This window comes from Notolepis coatsorum (assembly GCF_963971535.1).
Source record: "Notolepis coatsorum genome assembly, chromosome: 17".
Classification (NCBI taxonomy): Eukaryota; Metazoa; Chordata; class Actinopteri; order Aulopiformes; family Paralepididae; genus Notolepis; species Notolepis coatsorum.
In genome coordinates, this window is record NC_140181.1 from 20,843,093 (window position 1) to 20,867,328 (window position 24,236).

Consider the following 24,236-nt stretch of genomic DNA (forward strand, 5'->3'; position numbering starts at 1 on the left):
CACGCACACGCACACACACACGCACACACACACACACAGTAGTAACTACACTCACCCTGTAGGTCCTCCATGCTGTCGATGGGGAAGTAGTTTCTCCTCCTCACGTGGATCATGGCTTGGTATTCCTCCATGGAGGCAGAGTAGGCATACTGAAACCAAAACAAAGGAAACAGGACATTCCTCAGACCCTTACAGACCCTGACCCACCATAGACCCAGGGGGGGGGGGGGACAGGTGATCTTTAGGGGGAGAAGAATTGTACTTGCTTGTGAGATTGTCTTAAAACAAGTTTCTAGTTTCAAGATATGTTTTTCTTTGGAGAAGATCTTGTTCCACAATGAGTAGGCTGATCATTATTATTTTTGTGGCTGTATCCTTAAAAAGGGAAATAAAACCATGTAACCTTGCAGTCTGCTTTTTAATTATGCATTGGGTTAAAAATAAAGACAAGGTCTGCTGTTTGTTGTATAAGTAAACTGAACAACCTACTTCATAAGTCAAATACAAGTTTGAATATGTATTCTTCTTTGTTTTTAACCAGTGGATCCCTTTAACTAAGGCATGGGATATCATTGGTACAGCCTCCATACAGCAGAGCAGCAGCCTGATATGTAGTCCAGTATGTTCTGACCTTGTGTAGTTGACAGGTGATGAGGAAGGTGGAGAGCCGGGTGGTGTCTGCCTCTACGTAGGCCTCCACCACCACAGACTGGTCCTCTATGTCCAACACACACTCGTAGTCCAGATCCTTATCCTGAAACACACACGCACACGCGCGCACACGCACACACACACGTCACAAAATGGAATGGTTGCAGGGGTAGAAAACAAACAAGTATGTTTACTTAAAGGTGCTATGAATAACATTGGGCCACTAGATGTCACAATAGAGCACCAGCATGTCAGCTCAACTAGCAGCACATTCATCCAATGGGTGCATTCATTGTGGGGACATGGGAAGTAAGGAGGGGATACATGCATGCAACATATAAATAACAACATTCATTTTGGACCCGCAATTCTTAATTTCTTTTTTTTAAATCAATCATTTATTTTGGGGAAAAGCAATACTTTTATTCTGCGCCTTTCTAAAAGCTCTGCGGATGTATTATTTTTTGTTTTTGTTATTATCTACAAATAAATCGTATCTATAGCACCTGAAAGGGAATACTTCACCCAGAAATGGTCATTTGTATATCAATTATTCATCCCATGATGCCTTGAATTCATAAAGATTTATTTTCTTTGTCTCCACGGTGAACGTAGAATAAAAAAAAAATGGTAGCCATACTTGATGAATTGAAGTGAATTGAGATTAAGTTTAACAACAGCAAAACTATATCGAAACATCTATTAACAAAACATTTCCAGTAAAATACTCTCATGCAAGAACGAGTAGCGTGCCTTGCAAAACTGACCTCACGTCAGTTTTCCTGATGCATGTGTTTGGGAAGTACTGGGCACAATGGCTGGATGAATGAGAATTTGATTATACTGCATGAGTTGTGAGATAGTTTGTAAGCAGATTTGAGTTTTGATATAGTTTAGCTGTTTTTTTTATTCCATGGAGGCATGCAAGAAAAAAACAATTTGATATACAAACTATAATTTTACAAAATATAATAAAACTATAATAGTATTCCTTTAAGTAGAATTATAATTGAATGCCTACTTTGACCAGGGTACCACTCTATCTGGTAATTTCTACTTTTCTACATATTTGTATGTCTTCCATGTCATAAATGTCTTGATGAAACAGTACTGTATATCTGTATGTCATAAATGTCATGATGAATTGAAAATGGGGGACCCTGATGTAAACAAGACGAAAGTATTTCTCTGGTCTGCATCCCCTTAACAATTGTTTGTATTGAGCCGTACTGTATTGTACCCATTCTGTAATCTGTTAATAAAGTTTTCAATCAATGAATCAATACAGGGTACTACTCTATCTGGTAATTTCTACTTTTCTACAGGGTACCACTCTATTTTCTACATTTCATACTTTCCTTTCCACCTCTGGGATGGAGCTCTACATTCACATTTTTATTAGGATAACCATTCAATGACACAGTGAGTGACATCACGACAACCACTAGTCTTAATGAGCTCTACACAGGTGGACGGCTGGGTGGCTGTACCTGAAACAGGTGGAGGTGTTGACCAATCAGAGTGATCTTCTTCTCCACGTTGACGGGAAGAAGAGAGGAGCCCTGGACCTTCTCCACGCAGGGACACTCCTGCTAAAATAGCATTGGACATTACAGGCTGCGGAACACAAGGAGAAGCGCTGACGCTTTATACTGTAAGTACTAAGTTAAGAGTCTGATGAGTCGTTGAGTGTGTGTATGAGGACTGTACGGACAATTGATTGGCACAAACCAAATAAACCACAGAACCTCTGAACACCTAATAATAACTGAAATCCCAATTGACCGATCCCAAGCTCTGCCCTCTCTTATCTTGACTGAGAAAAGCAACAGTTGTCATTGGAGTGTCCACAAAAAAGCCAGAAAAAAAAGCTTAGCTTGACTGAGGAAATGTCTTTCTTATGTCCCTACATATATTGTGGGACAGGTGGCGAAATCTTAAATTTTATGTCACCTAGATTATTGTGCACCAGTATGGTCCTCTGCATCCAAAGGTCAACTAAAGAAATTGCAAACTGCCCAGAACAGAGCTGCAAGGTTAGTTTTACATTGTTCCATGAGAACAAACACCATCACTATGCACCGGCAACTCTCATGGTTAACGGTAGAGAATAGGCTGGTTTTCAACACAGTTACATTTTTCAGGAACACTGTCTTTTCGTCTCAACCTGTTTTCTTATACAAACAAATTGTCAGATGCAGTCAGGTTCATTCTTATTTTACTAGGTCAGCTGATGATGGACAGATTATGTTACCACGTCCAAAATCAAATGCTTTAAAGAGGACTGTTGTTTATCGTGCCATCAATCATTGGAATAACTGCCCACTGAACATAAGTAAATTGAATAGTAAAGTGTCTTTCAAATACCACCTGAGAATGCACTACTTAAATATGTGAGCAAAATATTCTGATGTTGATAATGATGTCTACAATGTTTTACTGTTTTTAGATTATCATTGTTAATTGTGATTGTTGTTATATTTTGTGTTTTCTGTTGTCTTTCTGTGTGGACCCCAGGAAGACTAGCTCGCCACTTAGGTGACAGCTAATGGGGATCCTTTTAAACAATAAACAACAATAAACTGAGGAAAGTGACAGTTGGAATTGGAGGGTCAAGAAGAGAGAGTGGAGCTTGGAATCTGTCGATTACATTACTGACTGACTACTGCAATTTTCAGATCTCAGGAAGCTGCAAATGTTCATGACTTTACAGTGTGACACCGGACCTGTGGAGTAAAGAAAGCAAAAACCAAAACCATAAACAGAGAAGGGCCAGGCCCAGACCCAGTTGATAATCGTTGTTTGTTTGGTACGTTGGACTCCAATGTACGGACAGCTATGATGACAACAACACTATGACTACAAATGTATGACAACAGCAGATGTTACTTAGGACAAAAAGACACACTACAATGCCAGGTTGAACACAAACATCAAACAAAAAGGAGCAGGGAAGGGAATCCGACAAGTTCTCTACAGTGCGCCTAGTGATTTCTTTGAGCCAGAGCGATATATTGCCTTCACCTGGCCAGAATTTGAATGGGATTCAATGACGATGGTAATGAGGTATTGGTCAACGAGATCCTCCAGACTAGTGCCCCAAATTCTCGAGTTCCATCCCTGTGTAGTACTTATAGTCATATAGTTAGCCTTTTATTTTATTTTTTGTAGAACTGGCCAAGATCAAGAAGGGTAGCCAGAATCCTACTATTTCTACTTCAAGATGAGAAAATAATGTCCGTCCGTCTATCTGTATCCATTTTTCTCTTCAATGCCTTGGCCATTCATTTTGAAAGTGCACATGGGCATTGAGCATTGGCATAGGCAGAATCTTTCATTTCCGTTTACAGTATGAGCCTTTTTGGCACGTCTGCAGGGATGGAAGTTGTTTCGCAGTGTAATTATTACAGTGTAACGCCAGTAGTCAGCAATAGCACTAGCAGATCCAACTGCTATAACGTTAGCGTTAGCACATTAGCTATCTGTTGTTGTTGACAGGTAACATCACGTGCTCCATCTTTACGAGTGGCAGCATTGCTTCATAAACGTTCAGGAATGCAGTAACAATAATGCAAGTTGGAGTCACGCAGGCTGGGTGTGAGAGGAGCACATAGTTGTGGCACGCACGTCCCCGGGTAACACCATTATTGATGAAAGTAGGTTGTATGAAGAAGAGGTCTGTATATACCAAAGCTACTACAACGTTAACCACTGTACAACTTCCCGCCACCGTGCGTCTGTCCTGAAGCACATCTTTACATTGAATGATTTTCCAAACAATTCCTTTTGAGAGAGAGAGAGAGAACAATGGTGCAGCGAGCGTGTAAACGCCTGTCACACCTCTACTCACCGGCAATTCAGAGACAGCGGAGGAATCTGATTGGTAGTTTGAGTCAGGGCCGGGGTCAATATCGGAGTCAGTCGAGTGGAAAGCTACTGTGTCCGTCTCCACCTCTCCCTCCCCCTTGTCCCCCTCTTTCACCCGCGGTAGTGAGACGTGTTCCTCGGAGGCGGTGAGGGGAACAACAACGTCCTTATCGCCGCCGCCGCCGGCGGCTAACAGAACCACACCGCTAGCGGTGGTCAAGCTAACGTCAGAGGAGCCTGTGACTTCGCCTGAGGGTTCTAGAACACCGAGGTCAGACGACTCTGTCGCCTGGCCGCCGCCGGTGCCGCTGGGTAACGTAGTCTCGGAGAAATCAGAACCACCCTCTCCTCCTGGCATCTCGGCGAGCTCGCTGGTGGACTCCGTGCCGGTCGCGAGGTCTCCCTCTGCTGGACCTCCGGTGGCTCCGTGATCCCCCTCTTCTCCTCCCGTTGGCGCGTCCCCTTCGGACCCTCCTCCTTGTGAGCTAGTGGTCACCTCCTCCAGGGCTGTGGTGGTGACCCGGGTGGACAAGCTAATGGAGGGAGAGGTCTGACCCTGGGTAGTAGGGGGCAAGGTTGTGGGCACAGCCGTGGTCTCTGGGGTGGTGGGAGGCGTCACTGTGGTGCTCATTGATGGGGCAGCAGCTGTAGTGGTCGGGGCAGGTGGCTCTGTGGGTGGGGGCTGTGCTGTTGTTGCTTTTGTTGTTGTTGTTGTTGTGATGGTGGTGGCGGTAGTCGGGACAGAGGGAGTTAAGGGGCGTGGCTGGCGGGTAGGTGAGGAGGTGTTGGGGGGTCGAGGTTTGAACTGGATGATGGAGCAGCAGACAATGAGAGAGAGAGGAGGGGAGAAGACATGGAGAGGGAAGAGGAGAGGGGAGAGAGGAGTTGGGAGAGGGAGGAGGAGGAGGATAAAGGGGCGAGATAAAGGGGTGAGAGAGGAGAAAGAGGAGAGATAAAGGGGAGAGATAAAGGGGAGAGATAAAGGGGTGAAAGAGGAGAAAGAGGAGAGATAAATGGGAGAGATAAAGGGGTGAGAGACAAAAAAGAGGAGAGATAAAGGGGCGAGAGAGGAGAAAGAGGAGAGGAGGAGGAGTAAGAGGAGGAGATGAGAGAGAACGGGAGAGGGATGAGTTGACAGAGAGATACAGTAGGAGGAGAAAGACAAGAATGGAGAGGGAGAAAGGGGAGAGGGAGAGACAAAAGAGAGGGAGAGAGAGAAAAGAGAGGGATACAGAGAGAGGGAGACGGAGAGAGGGAGACAGAGAGAGCGGAGATCATGGTAAAACAGAAGGGTATGAGAGTACATTAAAACAGACTCACTACAACAGATGATAAATACTGAAAAACAATAATTCTTAATAAAAGCAAAAAAAACACACAATGAAAACAAACAAATGAAATACACAAGAAAAACAAAGAGGACAAACACAAACTAACATACACTGTATTATGTGTCCATTACTGGTGTCATTCTATAGTAGTAGCTGCTTAGTAGAAGCGTCCTATTATTGCCTTTACATTTTATAATTTGATAACCCCACAGCGATAGCTTTGTGATAGTTTATTCTCAAACGCCTTCTTTAACATTTTACAATAAACCAACACATCATGTATATACCCTGCAATAGTTTACAAATGCTCCACTAGGCAATATAACCAGATTGCCGATGGTTAAAGGAATAACTAAAATAATTATGTACAATTTGATTTAAAGGGGACATGTACTGCTATTCCTAGCACTATTTGGGCAACTTTACACAATTCCTGTTAGTCTATTGAAGACATCTGTAAGGTTTTTTTCAAAAAAATGCATTGTTTTATATTTCTAATCAAGTACTCAAAACCATCATTTTCCAGCTTCAAGATTTCAGGCTGTTATGGCCTGGCTCCGCCCATAAGCACTTTGAGTGACAGTCAGTCCACACAGTCTGCGACTGGTAGACAGAGAGAGATAGAGAGAGAGAGAGAGAGGGGGGGGGGGGGGGTGCGAGAGAGAGAGAGAGAGAAAAAAGACAGGCTGTCTCTTGCTTTCGTTTTTTCTCTCCCTGCGGCAGCTTGTGGGGGGGGGGGGGGGGGGCCTCCCTTCCTCCCCTCTCCCGTGTGGCGCGGCAGGTCCCCCCCCCCCCCCAAGTGCTCCCTCCCTCTGTCTCCCTCTCTCTCTCTGTCTCTCCCTCTCTCTCCCTCTCTATCTCTCTCTCTCTCTCCCTCCAGAGTATGCAGAGGTGTCGGGTTTCACTGCCTCGCAGTATGAGGAAGTGCTTTTCCACTCGCTGTCTAGTCTAAGTAGATTGTGGGCGGGCATTAGCTACAACCACAGAGCCAATCACATCACTGTCTTCTACCCAGAGCCTGAATGACGTGACTCAGGCCTTCAAATCAGGATGGACTAATTTACTGGAGCAGGAAATTATCTGAGCTGAATCAGAGCAATCCGCCAATATGGTATTTAGACACTAAAACACATTGATACTAACTCCTATTATTATAATACAATGCCAGAGACTGAAAAATGACATTTATAGTACATGTCCCCTTTAAACAAATTGCAATAGCAAGCGGGGCTGTTTGACCACATCACAGATTCTACCTTTAAATAAACAGCTTACCAATTATTTCTTAGAATGACTCTGTGGTGAATGCTTATAAAGACATACAGTAAATAGTTTATACATGTGTTGCAGCCAGGGTTCAGGTGTGGTTCAGGGTCACAAGACCTTTACCCAAACAACTGTTTTTAAAGCACAGCTGAGGATGGAGGACAGTGGGACTCACGTTTTGATTGTAGACGGTGACTCCGTGGTCACATGTGTGTTTGTGTGTGCACACGTGCTGGTGGATACACCAGTTACAGCCCCACCGGCTGCTCACACAGCCCTGACATCTGCAGAACGGAGAGACAAGACAGAGAGAGAGACCAAACTCACTGTTGTGCAGCTATTTGTTTGTCTAAACACCTGAAACTAGTAAAAGGTGTTCATTCAACATGTTTTGAACTCTGGCCCATATGTCTTCCTTAATAAAGAAAGACACCAACATTATGGGAAATGCGCTTACCGTCTTCTCCAGAGTTAGACGAGAAGATAGATACTGGTTTCCTCTCTGTCCGTTCAGTAGAACGCTATCAGGCTGCAAGCTAGCCTAGCATAGCACTTAATGAATGGAAGCGGATACGGACAACTAGCCCAGCTTAAAAGTGTTTTTGGCCAACAACTAGGCTAGCTAGTCCGTTAATTTGTACTAAGCTAGGCTAACTTGCAGCCGGATAGCTTTCCACTGAACGCACGGAGAAGAAAATGGTATCTATCTTCTCGTCTGACTCATTATTTCCCATAATGAATCAATCCATGCTGTTCTTCATACTGGATGCCCATAGCTCTGGCTAGTTATCCACTAACGACTGCAAAGTCAACCGGTTCACGATCCAGTGTGTACAAGAAAACAACACTGACTTATATTGTACTTTGACTGCACTGTGGAGTAGATTTCAGCATTATTTCCAGTGCTTGTACAGATAGGAGCGTGACCCCATTGACTTGACCAGTATGAGGAACCTCATGGTTTGGGCTGAAAAAAGACTCTATCGATCAACAACATCATTGTTAAATAAGAAATAGGGTTTGGGTTTCCAAAATCTGAACTATCCCTTTAGGGCTTCAGGCAGGGCTGCTCTGCTACCTACATGCAGTATGTAACATTTTAATCTTTGGACCTAAATATGCACCAAGCTGGTGTTAAATGTACTCTGATAGAGTGACACACACACACACCGAGCTGGTGTTAAATGTACTCTGATAGAGTGACACACACAGAGCTGGTGTTAAATGTACTAATCTCCTATAGAGTCAAATAAATGTCAAATATACACAGATTTCAGTGTATAACATAATGTCAAACCATGTGTAATACTTGTTATGTCTGTGTGCATGTCTCTGTAAGTGTGTAACTGTGTATGTATGTGTGCGTGTGTGTGCATGTTCAGATTCAGATTCAGTGTGTGTGTGTGCATGCATATGTCCGTATGCTGTGTGTCCTTGTGTCCTTGTGTCCTTGTGTCCGCGTGTCCATGTGTCCGTATGCCGTGTGTCCATGTGTCCATGTGTCCGTATGCCGTGTGTCCATGTGTCTGTGTGTCCGTATGCCGTGTGTCCGTGTGTCCGTGTGTCCGTGTGTCCGTGTGTCCGTGTGTCCGCGTGTCCGTGTGTCCGTGTGTCCATGTGTCCGTGTGTCCGTGTGTCCGTGTGTCCGCGTGTCCGTGTCCACTCACGGCCTGCGTCCAGAGAGCTGCTGGACCAGACTACAGTCGTAGAAGGTAAAGTCAGTCTCCGCCATGGTGACGTTGAGGAACCTCAGAGCCAGGGTCACCATCACTGAGTCTGAGGGAGCAGGAGACAGGTGGTGTTAGGGAGGCACCAGTAACAGTTACCACTCAGAGCCAGGGTCACCATCACTGAGTCTGAGGGAGCAGGAGACAGGTGGTGTTAGGGAGGCACCAGTAACAGTTACCACTCAGAGCCAGGGTCACCATCACTGAGTCTGAGGGAGCAGGAGACAGGTGGTGTTAGGGAGGCACCAGTAACAGTTACCACTCAGAGCCAGGGTCACCATCACTGAGTCTGAGGGAGCAGGAGACAGGTGGTGTTAGGGAGGCACCAGTAACAGTTACCACTCAGAGCCAGGGTCACCATCACTGAGTCTGAGGGAGGAGCGATCTGTAGTGCTGAATTTCCCTCAGGATACATAAAGGATTTCTATTCTATTCTAAGTCAAGCAACTACTTTCCAACACTGGTCAGTGAGCATTCACACCATTGTGAAAAATTAGGTTTGATATATATATATTAGGGCTGTCAAAATTAATGCTTTAACTTAACTCTGGAGATTCATTTAAATTATTTAAAATAAAATAAAATGTATCTAGATTAATCTATGGAGTGAAACATTTTCAATGTTCTGAACTTTCAGCAGTATATTTGCTTGTTATTTTTTTGCATTGACTCATGCACCTTTTTGAAAATCATCTGACATGAAGATGGAACACATTTTTGTTGCTAATATGATTTATATTACTGGTAGTTCATACAAGACATTATCGTCCTCTAAGGCAATCTGCACTTTAACATAGGCCTGGGTTGTTTTTATTTCTGCGGATATAAGAAAGTGGTCTAGCTGAGTCAATGTTGATGGTTTTGTTGAACATTATGTTAAAAATAAATATGAAGTTTGGAAGGGGGCAGGAAACATACGTTTTCTTCATCCTGCTCCTTTTCGGCCATGGGTGTATCATGTTAAAAAAAAAAGATGTTGGTGATATTGTGCAAAGATGAACTGTACCCCCATGTACGAAACAAAATAAAATGAATGAATGAATGAATTTGTATTTCACAGGAGAGAAACTGTATTCAAAGAAAGCTATTAAAATAGTATTTTAATCTAAATATACTTTCTTTGTGTTGATTTGACATTAATTCCATGATTTTACTCAAGTAAATATCTGTTACAAGCTTCCGTTTTAAGTAGAAAAATGCGATTTTTAATCTAGATTAAGGGGCAGCTGAGTGGCGCAGTCGGCAAGGCGCTCGAGATGCTGGTATCGAGCCCAGCTCTCTGCGTTGCTACCGGCTTGGCCGGTCGTCATACTAACACAATTGGCAGTGTTAGAGGGTGGGAAAGCCGGTGGGTGGGGATTGGACGTTGTGGACAGCGACTCCTACAGGTCGGTTGGGTGACGCCGGTACGGCGGAAACAGGAATTATCGGGGGCAGCGTGAGCCTCCCACGCATTACTCCTCGCCACTGAGAGTTCGAGCTGTTGCGGTGAAAAGATGCGACAAGCTGCCTCCTCTTGTACCGGAGGGGACACGTGATGCAAGGCTTCTGTCCTCACTACAGCTGACCAGTGGGAGGCATAGTCTAGCAACGTTCAAGACAGGGGAGGGAAGAATTGGAAATACAAAATTGGGATGGGAGAAAAATTGAAAAATTAGGAGAAAAAGTGGATAAAAAAAAAATTGATTACACCATCTAATACCTGTCTATTCCTTGAGTTGTTTTCCCCCGGCAGCCAAACCACAAACAAACACGTATATCAAAGGAAACAAGTACAAGCAACATCTAAAATGTCAGAGTTCAACACTTCTCTAATCTTCTATCGGAATGAAATGTTCTAACTTCAAGGTTTTCTGTAGTTCATTCAATTTGTACAGGGCATAGATAGTATTTAACGTTTTGCCTAAGTAATCCTGTGACCTAGTACCATTATGTGCTGTATTTAAAATCAATCAAAGAGCAGAGATAATAATAAGCAGCATCATAAGCAGATCCTTATAGATACATAAAATACAATGCAAGTTCCTTCTCTTAGTTCAATAAGGCCATCCCACTTTTTCATATAAAACACAATGTTAAAAATGTAGGGGTTTTAAGGTGGAGGGAGAGGCATGCATGTACAGAATGTCACCATAACCAAATACAGACATAACTGTTGCTTGTACAATGGTCTTGCTGTGGCTGCCTGCCCACTGTTCCCAAGTGGTTAGGGTCAAATGCAGCTCTGGGAATCACTTCCCCACAGGGATTAGATAAATCCCTTTTACAAAACATATTAATTTAGTTACTGTGGTTGCTACTTTGCTACTTAACATGTGACTATTGTCGGGGAAATAGGAGCTTGTCTCCTCCCTCTCCCCAAACTCCAGTTTTATGGTTCCCCCCCTCCCCTCTCCTGTGTATAAATAAGCCCCCTTCCTATGAATCGGTCTCTTACTGTATCTCCTGGTGTCAAAGCTGGTCACTGGGTGAGAGCCATCCAAAGCCATATTCTCCAACTTTGTATTTGATCCTTTCATTCTGAGTTAATAAATTGTATTAACTGGATCTCCATTGACTGAGTAAGTTAATATGTAATCAACAATTGGCGTCGCAAACTTTCCGTAATCAACACTATCTATTGTTGCTATACTGCTAGCAGAAAAGGGGTGTTTTGCTTATTTTTGGCTTGTTGGATGTATGTTGGTAAATAAATATCTAAAAAAAAAAAAAAAAAAAGAAGAAAAACCAGGTTGTCACTCACCATCTCCCGAGCCAATGGGAGGCAGGCTGCTGGCATCGGGGGTGGAGCAGGTAACACCGGTGACAGTGAGGGACGCTGGACTTTCTTTGTCCTGGAAAAAACAGGAGTAGGACTCTTCTTCTCTAAGACTGGGTAGACCTACTACTGACACAACAATCTGAGAGAGGGGGGGGGGGGGGGGGGGTATCATCACATCATGTAATAAAATAGCCAATCACATCACATCACATCACATCACATCACATCACATCACATCACATCACATCACATCACATCACATCATCCCAGCCTCTCATGTCTTACATCAGCCTTCTCTCCCCTGCTGATGTTGTATAGATTGAGGGTCTGGACACTGAGACATTGCTGCTCCCTGTCAAAGCTCCACAGCCACTGGCCCTGCAGCGCCCCCCGCTGGCACTCCGACCGCTGGCCACACCTGGGGAGGGGTGGAGGGGTATGAAACAAATACATCTAAAATGGTAAATATCTCTCTCTCTCTAATACACCCTGGTCCATCCATGGACTCACCGTCCATCCAGCGTCCACCAGCCACAGTAGGTGTCTCTGGTTGAGAGACAGGACTGACAGATAACGAAGGTTATCCTATAACCCTAGTTACATGAGTTCTTGCGAGCGTTCTGCTCACTATGGGATATTACCACGTTACTTTGAAAAATTCCGCTACATGCACCTTACACTTGTCCGGCGAGGCCCCTGTCCGCCCATATGCATATAGGAGCATATGCATGAAGGGCACAAAAGGTGAAGGCCCTTCTCCACCTGGCAGATGTTAGATGAAAAGACAGGAGAGAGAGCTTTTTCTTTGTTCCTTTTGGGTGAAAACCAGGAGTTTTAACGGGGAAGAGGGGCAGAGGGAGGGGGAACACATCCAAGGCGTAGCCCCTCGCCCGTCACCTCTAATGCCTGCTCGACGCTGCCAATGGCTAGTGACGGGTGCGCTCGTTTTATACCACCTCCTCGTCACACGCACAGTGGGACTAGGGAACCCCCGCGGCGCACAGAGGAGGTCGCACGGAGTATCACAGGTGGAGCCAAGAGAAATACTTCCCAGGTCCGGGTGGTGATGCCATTCTTGGGATCCAAAAAATAGCAACCACAAAAACGAACTAAGCTAAATGCCACTTGCTTGCCGTGTGCGTCTAGCGAGCACTTCCTGAAGTGAAAGAAACGGGAAGGCGGAAGTACGGTCACACCCCTCGTCTATATGCATTATGGGCGGACAGGGGCGTGGCCGGAGAAGGGTAAGGTGCATGTAGCGGAATCTTTCAAAGTAACGTGGTAATAATATCCCATAGTGAGCAGAACGCAAAGCAAGTAAGGAAATTTAACTCACCGTCCATCCAGGACACACCAGCCACAGTAGGGGTCTCTGGTTGAGAGACAGGACTGACAGTCCAGGTGGTCTCCACACTCAGCTACTGGACGTTTCTCCACCTGCAATGAATCACAACACTGAAACGTTGGACACTAAAATGCTCCTGTGAGGGCATCATATAATATACCCCCATTGCAGTGTTATTTACAATAATATTAATACTGTATTATATACTATTAGGTTTTCAGAAAGAGTTTTTAATTTGTACGTTCGCTCGATCACTTCCTCAGTCACGCGGTTGAACCTTGCCTCCACCGTCCATGGGTGAATGTGAGGCATAAGTTGTTAACTCCACGATCAGCCAACACAGCGAGGAAGACCTGATGACCAACATGTCTCACCAGGACTATAATCTGGTACCATGTTACAGCCATAATGGATTATGATGTGTTATTATTGTGTATCCGGCTATTAGAGTTTCTCAGAACAGGCTAACATGGCATGTCCCAGATGAAGCACATTAGTGCACGACTGTTGTCATTTAATGATGACATTGATGAGGTCATTGTGAGATAGCATGTGTGGATAGTTCCGATTTTTGGATGGTGTGAAAAACGAGTTAGCAGTGTAGTTGATGCAGTGCCATTACAGTAGCTCATTGAGTCCCGCGGCCTGGTGAGTTCTGGCCCGGGTTCCGAGCGACCCGGGAAGTTTCACACAGGCAGCAACGAGGAAAAAAAGTGTTAATTCACACCATGACATAGCAGGCAAACGTTTGAACCATCCACAGCGGAAAATGGCATGCCTCGAGCATTTTCTATGCGTTATTCATGTTTAAGGCCCAGAGCATAGAAAACATCACAGTTTTGTTACTCTGAAGCGTAGGAAATGCACAAGGTTTACTGGTGTTGTACATGGTTAAAACCTTTGTCTGCATGTCATTAACAGTATTTCTTTGTCTTGAAAGCTGCCTGTCTGAACCTTCCTGGTTCACTCAGAACTGGGCCAGAACTCTGTGAATGAAGCTAATGACACTGCATCAACTATACTACTAGCAAGTATCTCATGCCACTTGACAAATGATCCCTTTAACAAAATTGATAAAATTGATTGAATATGGATATATTTATGATATTTTAAGAGTATGCCTCAATCATTTGACTCTGCATTGGAAAAAAAAAGAATTGAAACATAGGGAAGTTATGATAGAAATCCTAAATATAGTTTTATTGACCATCTCTCCTCTTTGAAGATCCATAGCTGCCAACCCTGCAGGGTTTCCTGGAGTCTCCCTTGTTTTACGTTAAACTTGAACAGGATCTTGATACTTTTTTATTATATGTTAGACAAACCAATCCAAAAGGATAATCGTCCTAATTTTTACGACTCAGTGTTGATAATATGATCCAACACAGTGCGACTATCAGACGTTTCTCTGATGAAGTATAACGCGGCCTGCGCACTTAAAGGGGAACACCATCCGAATTAAGAATTCCAACATGATATTTCCATGGGCTAGGCAAGTTCAATCAGTATTTGTGCATGTGAGCTAGAAACCAGAGACACAAGACTCAAACTGACAATGAATGGGAGAGTGATTTTGTGGACCCATAGAATGTGTGTCTTATTTTTTATACAAAAAATTTGCTTTATTCTGTAGTCGTGTTCTCGGTTCTGAAACAGAACATGTACCTTTATTCTGTAGTAGTGTTCTCGGTTCTGAAACAGAACATGCACCTGTATAACATTCCCCTGGTGCTTCTGTATTATCTGGACCATCTTTCTCAAATCACAGTCTATGGATATGCTCCAGGTTTTAGACCTGATGACATAAAACATTAAACACGGTTTAAGACTAGTTTGGGGATTTGGCAAAGAGTTGTTCATGTTCACTAATATTTTTGGACTGTCTTAGATCATAATAGGAATAACATGTATTAATTCTTAAATTGGATGTAATTTAAGCCTCTCTCCCTCTCTCTATAGGGACCAGACTCTCTCTCTCTCCCCTCTCTCTCTATAGGGACCAGCTTCTCCCCCCCCCCATCTCTCTCTCTCTCTCTCTCTCTCTCTCTCTCTCTCTCTCTCTCTCTCTCTCTCTCTCTCTCTCTCTCTCTCTCTCTCTCTCTCTCTCTCTCTCTCTCTCTCTCTCTCTCTCTCTCTCTCTCTCTCTCTCTCTCTCTCTCTCTCTCCCTCTCTCTCACTCTCACTCTGAAGGGAGTGTGCCGAAACAATAGAAGCCATACTATCTCTGATCAATAGTATTGTTGTGTCTGAACCCACAACCTCCAGCCGACTGTTGTAGCGCTCCCTGTGGGCCAGTGACCCTTGACCCCCGAGGCCAGATGGCCCACCTCTCTGTTTTCCTTTATCCTCTTTTCCCTCTCACTGTTTTGTTTCATCCTCTTTTCTTTTGGGAAGAAAAGACACCACTAGTAGAGAGGAAGTGTCAAAGCATGACCAATCTGACAAACGAAGACTGGGAGGCTGGCAGGCAGCACGCGTGTGTTGCGTTTGAGTGTGCGTGTGTGTGTGTGCGTGTGTGTGTGTGTGTGTGTGCGTGCGTGTGTGTGTGTGTGCATGTGCGTGTGCATGGAGACATCCTTCTGAGTGCTTGAATGTGCTTCCGTAAGCAGAAGGGTTGTGCGAGTGCCGCCGAGCACATGTGTGTGAAAATGCTGTGTGTGTGAATCTTCATTTATACTCAAACGTGAAAATGCCGCCAGAGGTGTCGGTTGCTGCTCCCGGCACAGGCCAAGGAGCCTACCAGCAGAGCCACTTTTCTCTGTTTTCCAATCTACTCTCACCCAAATGGACTGCATCTATATTATATATGTATACACACAGTATATATAATTATATATATAATTGACAAAGCACATCCTACCCTTCTTCTGTACATTCACTGATGTACATTTAACATACTGTATGTCCGTTTGTTGTCTGCTGCTTATTTTGTGAGTATGGATTTCCCCCTTTTTTAATGCTGTATGGTGTGGTTTCTCCTCGTACTCACAGCAGTGCTGGTCATGATGTAGATGTGTGCCCCGATGGGGTCCAGCAGTAGATCACTGTTGATGGGGGAGTTGGGCTGGATGGCCTGGCTGGCGTACCGCTCCACATGGCCGCGTGGGCCCAGAAACACCTGAGAGACAGGGGGATGGGAGGTTTTCACCAACATTCATATACTACGTTTTATGTCGAACAAATTCCTCATTCAAATGAAAAAAATATATACTATACATGTTTTACTCTTCGAAATATGTCTTTGATTAGATTAGATTAGATTTCAAATTGATTGTCATTATACAGTAGAAGTACAGTACAACGAAAATAAGTTTGGCGTCTAACCAAAGTGCAAATGTTAGATGCCAAACTTCTACTTGTGCTGTATAATGACAATCAATTTGAATCGAATCGAATTCTAATCTAATCTAATCAAATACATATTTCCAAGAGAAATGTTAATTGTGAGATATACTAAGTGAACATAGTTGGTTTTCATAGGGAAACAGTGCAGTAAAGTGGTGTCGATACAAATTGTAATGTTTCTCTCTCGAAGAAGAATCACAAGACATCTAAGGAACCGCTTGTGTGTGAAGCACCATGTTTCTCAATGCATACTTCACTGGCTGAAAAGTCACCAAGTCAAAGAAATGTGGGGCTTATGAATTATAACATACTGAGCGACAGCGGAACAGCGGGTCGTTCAGTAATCAGAAGGTTTAGATTCTGGCTCCTCTCGGCAGTGTTCGAGCCCTCAAGCAAGACACTTAAACCCTTAACCGCTTCCGGTTGGCATGCTTTGGATAAAAAGCGCTATGTAAATGTAGTCGATTTACCATTCACCATTCTCTTGGTGAGCCTTCGGTGAGAGATCAAAAACAGCAAAAAGGAATGTCTTCTTCAGCTTGCAGTTCAAATCAAATCAAAACCAAACCAAACGTGTGCAGCGGAAATCATATTGTATAAGTGGCCGTGAATGTGATTACCGGACGGTCAAATCTAATGTGTGTAGGATACCAAGACACCTCTCCATTCTAAAGAGATTCTCAGACCCTCAAGATCTCAGGTTACATTGTGTTTAATGAGATTAGCAGAGGTTTAATGCATCCCTCTATAAGCCTTTTACTTGATCACTAAGCAGAGAAATGGAGAATAAATGGGCTGTTAAGAGGCTGCACTTTTTGGCTGTTAAGCGGCTGCACTCAGCGCATCACAGTGACGGACACTGAGACATGAGTGTGGTTGGTCGGTACACTGCAAACAATGACACATTTCATATGGTAAGTGATTTTATCTTGTACGTAGGCTTATCAAGTTTATTTCAATATGACACAAAGTCCTCTTGAAAGTCTTTGGCATATAATTGGCAGATCTTTTTTGTAATGACTACTGTTTGACCTTGTTTTAGAATTTCAAAGACCCCTACATGTATGTGTAGATCGATAAGATATAAGATAAGATCATCAGATTAGTCGTGTGGTGATACCCTGGTCCTGCGCCCTGAGAGAGGGAACTGCGCCCTGAGAGGGAGGTTTGCCCTGAGAGGGAGGTTTGAAGGGTCAAAGTGGGTATCAAACAGGAAGGAAGACTGTCGAGTTCTAAACTGTGGATATAAAACAGCACTATTTTTATTCTGCCTACTTTTATGCACTTCCTGTCAAATTCACGTGTCAGTTCTATGCTGATTTTATTGTACTACTTCTTATGCACTGTAATCTGCCTAGACTCATTACATCAACACTGTTCATATACTACCATGTTACCATGTGCTTTGGCAGAGCTGCTCTAATAGTTCGAACAACTGTTCTGTAAAGTAATTCAGAACAGTTCTATAAAGACCCTATAAACACACACACACACACACACACACACACACACACACACACACACACACACACACACACACACACACACACACACACACACACACACACACACACACACACACACACACACACACACACACACACACACACACACACACACACACACACACACACACACACACACACACACACACACACACACACACACACACACACACACACACACACACACACACACACACACACACACACACACACACACACACACACACACACACACACACACACACACACACACACACACACACACACACACACACACATACATACATCATGGCCAGATCTACACAGAGCTCAGAGCAGAGGCATGTCCAGAATGCCTCCTATCTAGATCGCATACCCTCTGATAAAAAACAACTAATCTAAATCCTGTCCTCATACATTAAAGGAATACTTCAGATTTCTGGAGAAGCCTATTTGATTTTTGACCAACAGGGAGTTCTGTCAGTTGACACACAAAGCAGCAGTGTTTTTCTCACTGAGATATTAGAAGCTAAAGCTGTTACTGTAGCAATAGAGGAATGTTTAGAATGCCCACTTGTCCTCCATGTTGGAAGAAGCAACAGTCGCTATGTGCAAAACAATCGTTGCTATGTGTTGATACAAATATGTCAACAAATAACGTAATAAACTGGTGTTACTTATTTAGTGACTCATCGCGAATCACCATCTAATCTGTATCAGCCGATAAACAAAAATTCTGCAGACACACACATCTTGCATTTGTGTGCTTGCTTTTCTTTCTCCCTGTGTGTGTGCGTGTGTGTGTGTGTGTGTGCTTGTCTGTGCTTCAATACACCAAGAACTTGCCACAGTGTTTAATGAGATATAGTAGTGGATTTACGGGACAGAATTTTTGCTCTATCACCACTAACGTTAGTCACTTGGTAGATGATATGAGCAGGCTGTGCGATGCGAGTGAACAGTTTAAAGTAGGTACAGTGCAGAGACAGAGCGCGGATCTACTAAACAGGGACAATGCAGACAAATAATAACATTTGTGTTAAAGGTGCTATAGATATAGAACATTCAGCCACTAGATGTTGCACTAGAGCACCAGCATGTCATTTATCCAATCAGGTGCATGCCATGTAAGGACATGGGAATGTGAAGTAGGGAGGTGATACATGCAAGCAACAACATTCATTTTGGACAAAATTTATAAAAAAAAAAAAAAGTGAAAAAAAAAAGGTGAAAAATCCATATTGGTCGACCACTAGTCTTAATATGGGATCTTGCAAACATACAGATGGAACAGTGCTACAGTATGATACTTTTCTTATGTTTTACCTACTCTACCACTGCGCAGAAAGTAGTTTTATTTATTTCTAAAGTGGTTACAAAATGGTTACAGGCAGCCATTTTGGAAGAGAGACAACTACACAAACATTCCTCTACTGTTAACAATGCTAGTGTAGGATTAGTATTTCTCTCATGTCTGCTAGTGTGCAGATGTGACATATACATTGAACATAGAGCCATGATGTGATGAGCTACCTTGTGAAGGCTTCCCTTTGAGTCTCCTAGGAAGGCGATGCTGTGACCCTCCCTCACGCTGACAGCCACTGCTGTGAGACGGGCAGCTGGGCTGTCCAATACGGCTTCAGCTTCCAGGGGAACGAGGCTTGCCATTGGACTAGGGGTGTGGTCAGAGCCGCAGGGATACGCCTTCAGGGTGTTCTAGACCACATAACAACAGCATAGAATTATTCTCTCAGGTGACTCGTTTTTTTTAATAACCCCAACAAAAGAAAACACAATATTAACAGAAATCATCCCACCAATAGCATTATTTACTAACCGAGTGTGTCTCTGTAAATATTCCCCTTACCTAAAATTGGTTTTTAACATGGATACGACTGCATCCGACACTAATGCTTGAGATTCAACATAGAGCATGGACCTTCAAACTGACGGGTTAGGGGTTCTATTCCCTGTGTATCTCAATGGGTAGAGCAAGGCACTAACACTGTAGGGTGGCACGATTCTTGCTCAAATGTGAATCACGATTTTTCTCTCTAAGAATTGAGATCGCGATTCTCTCACACGATTCTTATTTTTCGTCATCATTTAAAAAAGTTAAGTAAAATTTATTTTTATTTATTTTTATTTTATCGTCATAATTTATAAATGAGATCGCAATTTTTTTCCGATTAATCGTGCAGCCCTAGGGTTAGGGGTATTCCCTGTGTAGCTCAGTGGGTAGAGCAAGCCACTAACAGTGCCAGGATGAGGGATTTGATTCCCACTGGTTCCACGGTTACTAAAAGCGTATGCAGCACTCCCAGTAGAGTGCGGCTCTTAGGTGTTCTGACCAGGTCATCCATACTGTCCAAGCATGGGCTCAGTGCTGTCCGATCCTCTTTGATTCACCATAAGAGGATTGGACCATATTATACTGGACTCTTACTTATACTGGGACCACAGACCTGCTCTTTTAATTTCCATTTTACACTGGATCATGCTATTTCCTTTCTCTCAGCTGGCTTTATGTTATGTCTCTGCATCTCCCTCTCTCTCTCTGCATCTCCCTCTCTCTCTCTCTCTCTCTCTCTCTCTCTCTCTCTCTCTCTCTCTGCATCTCCCTCTCTCTCTGCATCTCCCTCTCTCACTGCATCTCTCTCTCTCTCTCTCTCTCTCTCTGCATCTCCCTCTCTCTCTGCATCTCTCTCTCTCTCTCTCTCTGCATCTCCCTCTCTCTCTGCATCTCCCTCTCTCTCTGCATCTCCCTCTCTCACTGCATCTCTCTCTCTCTCTCTCTCTCTCTCTCTCTGCATCTCCCTCTCTCTCTGCATCTCTCTCTGTATCTATCTCTCTGCATCTCTATCTCTTCCTCCCTCTCTCTCTTTCTCTCTCTATATATTCTTTCTCGCTCCATCATTATCTCTCCCCTCCCCCCCTCTCTCTCTTTCTCTCTCATTATCTATATATTTCTCTCCTTTCCCCTCTCTCTCTCTCTGAACTTCAAAGGAGCCTTCCTTGTCAGAGCTCATTAGGCAGGACGGAGCTGATTCCAGGGTTAGTTTGTTTTATTGATCCCTAACAATCCCATTAAATAACTCTGGGGGCTGGCAGAGCTGTGGGCAGACGTGGGTGGGGGGTTGCTGGCCGAGCTGTGTGTGGGGGGGGGGGGGGGGGGGGGGGTCATAGGAAGGTCGCCACAGGACCCCAACATTGGCACAGATACTCCCCAGATACTCAATAAAAAGTCTCTGTTTGGCTGTATGCTTTTCTTTCTTTCGTTCTCTCTTTCTTTCTTTCTTTCTTTCTTTCTTTCTTTCTTTCTTTCTTTCTTTCTTTCTTTCTTTCTTTCTTTCTTTCTTTCTTTCTTTCTTTCTTTCTTTCTTTCTTTCTTTCTCTCTGTCTTTCTTTTATCTTCCTCTGCCTCTGTCTCTCTCTCTCGCCACCTCTCTCCTTGTTTATCTACATTCTACACAATTATTCCCTGCAGGCACCTGGGAGATCTGAGTGGTTTGACGAGGAGCCTATTCCCCTCTCCCCTCATTCTGGCAGTTCAGCTCCCCTGTCTAGCTCAGAAGGTAGATTAGAGCATTAACACTGCCAGGGGGAGGGGTTCTAGTCCCTGTCTAGCTCAGAAGGTAGATTAGAGCATTAACACTGCCAGGGGGAGGGGTTCTAGTCCCTGTCTAGCTCAGAAGGTAGATTAGAGCATTAACACTGCCAGGGGGAGGGGGTCATGTCCCCGTCTAGCTCAGAAGGTAGATTAGAGCATTAACACTGCCAGGGGGAGGGGTTCTAGTCCCCTGTCTAGCTCAGAAGGTAGATTAGAGCATGGACACTGCCAGGGGGAGGGGTTCTAGTCCCCTGTCTAGCTCAGAAGGTAGATTAGAGCATGGACACTGCCAGGGGGAGGGGTTCTAGTCCCTGTCTAGCTCAGAAGGTAGATTAGAGCATGGACACTGCCAGGGGGAGGGGTTCTAGTCCCCTGTCTAGCTCAGAAGGTAGATTAGAGCATGGACACTGCCAGGGTGAGGGGTTCTAGTCCCCGTCTAGCTCAGTAGGTAGATTAGAGCATTAACACTTTGAGTGCCAGCAGGGGGCGCACGATTTATCGCTTGTCGAGTGCCAGCGCTTTAGTCAATGAGAGGGTGAGCACATTTGCGAACGCATAAACTATATCTTAAATTATGGCTATGTGTCTAATACGGCCATCGCTTATCAATAGGAAACGCGGGACAGTCCCGATATTGGGACGTTTGTCCCGCGTCCCGCTACAACAAAACAATGTCCCGCAATTCAAAGATACAAAAAAATTAAATAAAAAATTATTGTTATTTTAAATTTTAAATTTTAAATTTTAAATTGTAAATTTGTAATTTTAACATTTTTATTTTTTATTATAATTTTTTTTAAATGTTGTTAATTTAATGCCTCGGGCGACGTCAAACCAATGCGCAGCCGAGCGGAGCAGCTCGACTCGAGTCTCGCGAGTCGCGCTGCCTGTCACTTGTCAGACAGTCCGAGGCAGCTGCAGTGTGTGTGACTCGTCATACCTGATGTTTCTGCAGAATAGCCTAAAGCTTTTTTACGACGCAGTGCTTGAAGTTGAGGGGGATGACACAACTGTCTGTGAGCTTTTCCAGCTCATGACCAGTCTAAGACTGAAACATGAACAACGATCAAAGGACCGTTATTTTGGATTCGAGACCAGTGCTCTCATGCAGAGGTTTCCTACCGGCCGCACAGGCTGCTGCGATCGAACAGGACTTTTAAATGTTCTATCAGAGAGCGCTCGCTTACCTAGACAAATGGTTTGATTTCTCTGATCAGAATTACCTGAAACAGGTGTCATGCTTGGCTCTCAAGAAGAGAGCATTCAGCTTCCAAGAGCTTCGTGAAGCAGCTGACGCTCTTAATATCAGCAGCAAACTGGACTCTGCATTGTTTAAAAAATGTTGTGGGTTCACCAGACACATATTGCGGAGACTGTGCTGTCATATATAGGGTTTTCGGAGACTTTGGGTCTCACCCTTTTTGTTATATGAGCAACTGAGTGATCCGCTATTCACAATAAAAACATTATTATATTGTGAAGATCAACCATCGCATTCCGTCTCCTCTCTTCTACACTTCACTGCTAATAATGCTCAGGAAAAGATGGCTGAAAAAACTTAGCTCCTGCTCTTTCTATTAACAATTTGAATGCCCATCACGAGAATTCTCGTTTTATGAATTCATATTTCATCAACCGAGTCTACCGTTAGTAATCATGCCCCACCAGGCGCTCAGATGTGAAAAAAGCGCCCCCTATCGTCTCCCAGATGGTAATGCACCATTTTGGATTGGACTCGATGAAAATGGATGAGAAAAAAAAACTCCGGAATCCACATTTTACTTCTCACGCATGTAACCGGAGCCGATCAGATTCATTCTGGACCCTCAGCACAGCGTGTAATATGTGTTTTACAGCAGTGTTTCTCAACTGGTGGGTCGCGACCCAAAAGTGGGTCACGGGGCCAGTTTGAGTGGGTCGCGTATGTGTGTAAAAAAAAATAAAACATTTATTTATTTATTTTTTTGTAATTTCTTTTTGCACTGCCTATCTTTGTGAAAGTGGCTTCTCAACTCTGGTCCAGCTGAAGACAAAGCAGAGGAACAGATTGGACATTGAGCATGACCTCAGAGTTGCTTTGTCTACCATCACCCCAGACTTTGAGACTCTTGTCAGGAGCAAACATCATCCCCAGTTATCCCATTAGTTCTCTGGGATGTTAAGCTAAGAAGTCTGCTAAGAAGGATATATTATTTATTATTATTATTATTTTATTTCATTGTGTTTTAGCCCACTTTTGTTGCAACCCCAGTTATCCCATTAGTTCCCCCAAACTTAGGTTTGTTATGTTAAGCTAAGAAATCTGCTAAGAAGCATATATTATTTATTATTATTTTATTTCATTGGGTTTTTAGCCCTAGTTGCACTTTTTTGTGTTTATTTCATGTTTTTAACAGTGCATGAAAGATTGTGTATTACTGAATTATATATATTTTTTTAATAAATCAGTGGTTAAAATATTTGGGTCGCGACTTAATGACTAAGGAAAATGTTGGGTCCCGAGGCTAGACCAGTTGAGAACCACTGTTTTACAGTATAGGCGTGGGATCAATAAAAGGATTGATTTTTGGAATGGCGATCAGGAATTGGAATAATCCATTTGGATACCATCTGATCTCAGGTAAGGAATCTATTTTACCAGTCTTAGGATAATCAGACCCATTTTCACGGAGATATAAGCTTTTCCCCTATAATGTGATATGGCTGTTTGACTGTAAGAGCGATCAGAAACTGAGAGAATCGATTTTCAGCGCGCGGCACCAGCGTGCACACGTACACATACTATCGATAAACGATTCATAAATAGGCCGAAAAATGACAACGTTATAGAATATTGCAGTACAGGGCGA

The 24,236-nt window shown here is 43.7% G+C and overlaps 1 protein-coding gene across 1 annotated transcript in view; it reads right to left on the minus strand.

Annotated features, from left to right (window-relative positions):
* Positions 1-24,236, minus strand: part of plxnb1a (plexin b1a) — a gene marked incomplete at both ends in the record, with an annotated part of 119,870 nt that overhangs the window by 38,277 nt on the left and 57,357 nt on the right. Inside the window, 10 exons of the mRNA XM_084333370.1 lie at positions 56-149; positions 632-754; positions 2,142-2,240; positions 7,291-7,399; positions 8,783-8,891; positions 11,586-11,742; positions 11,889-12,021; positions 12,940-13,040; positions 15,938-16,066; positions 19,311-19,493. Coding sequence (XP_084189496.1) covers positions 56-149; positions 632-754; positions 2,142-2,240; positions 7,291-7,399; positions 8,783-8,891; positions 11,586-11,742; positions 11,889-12,021; positions 12,940-13,040; positions 15,938-16,066; positions 19,311-19,493 — 1,237 coding nt within the window. The remainder of the gene's footprint in view (positions 1-55; positions 150-631; positions 755-2,141; positions 2,241-7,290; positions 7,400-8,782; positions 8,892-11,585; positions 11,743-11,888; positions 12,022-12,939; positions 13,041-15,937; positions 16,067-19,310; positions 19,494-24,236) is intronic.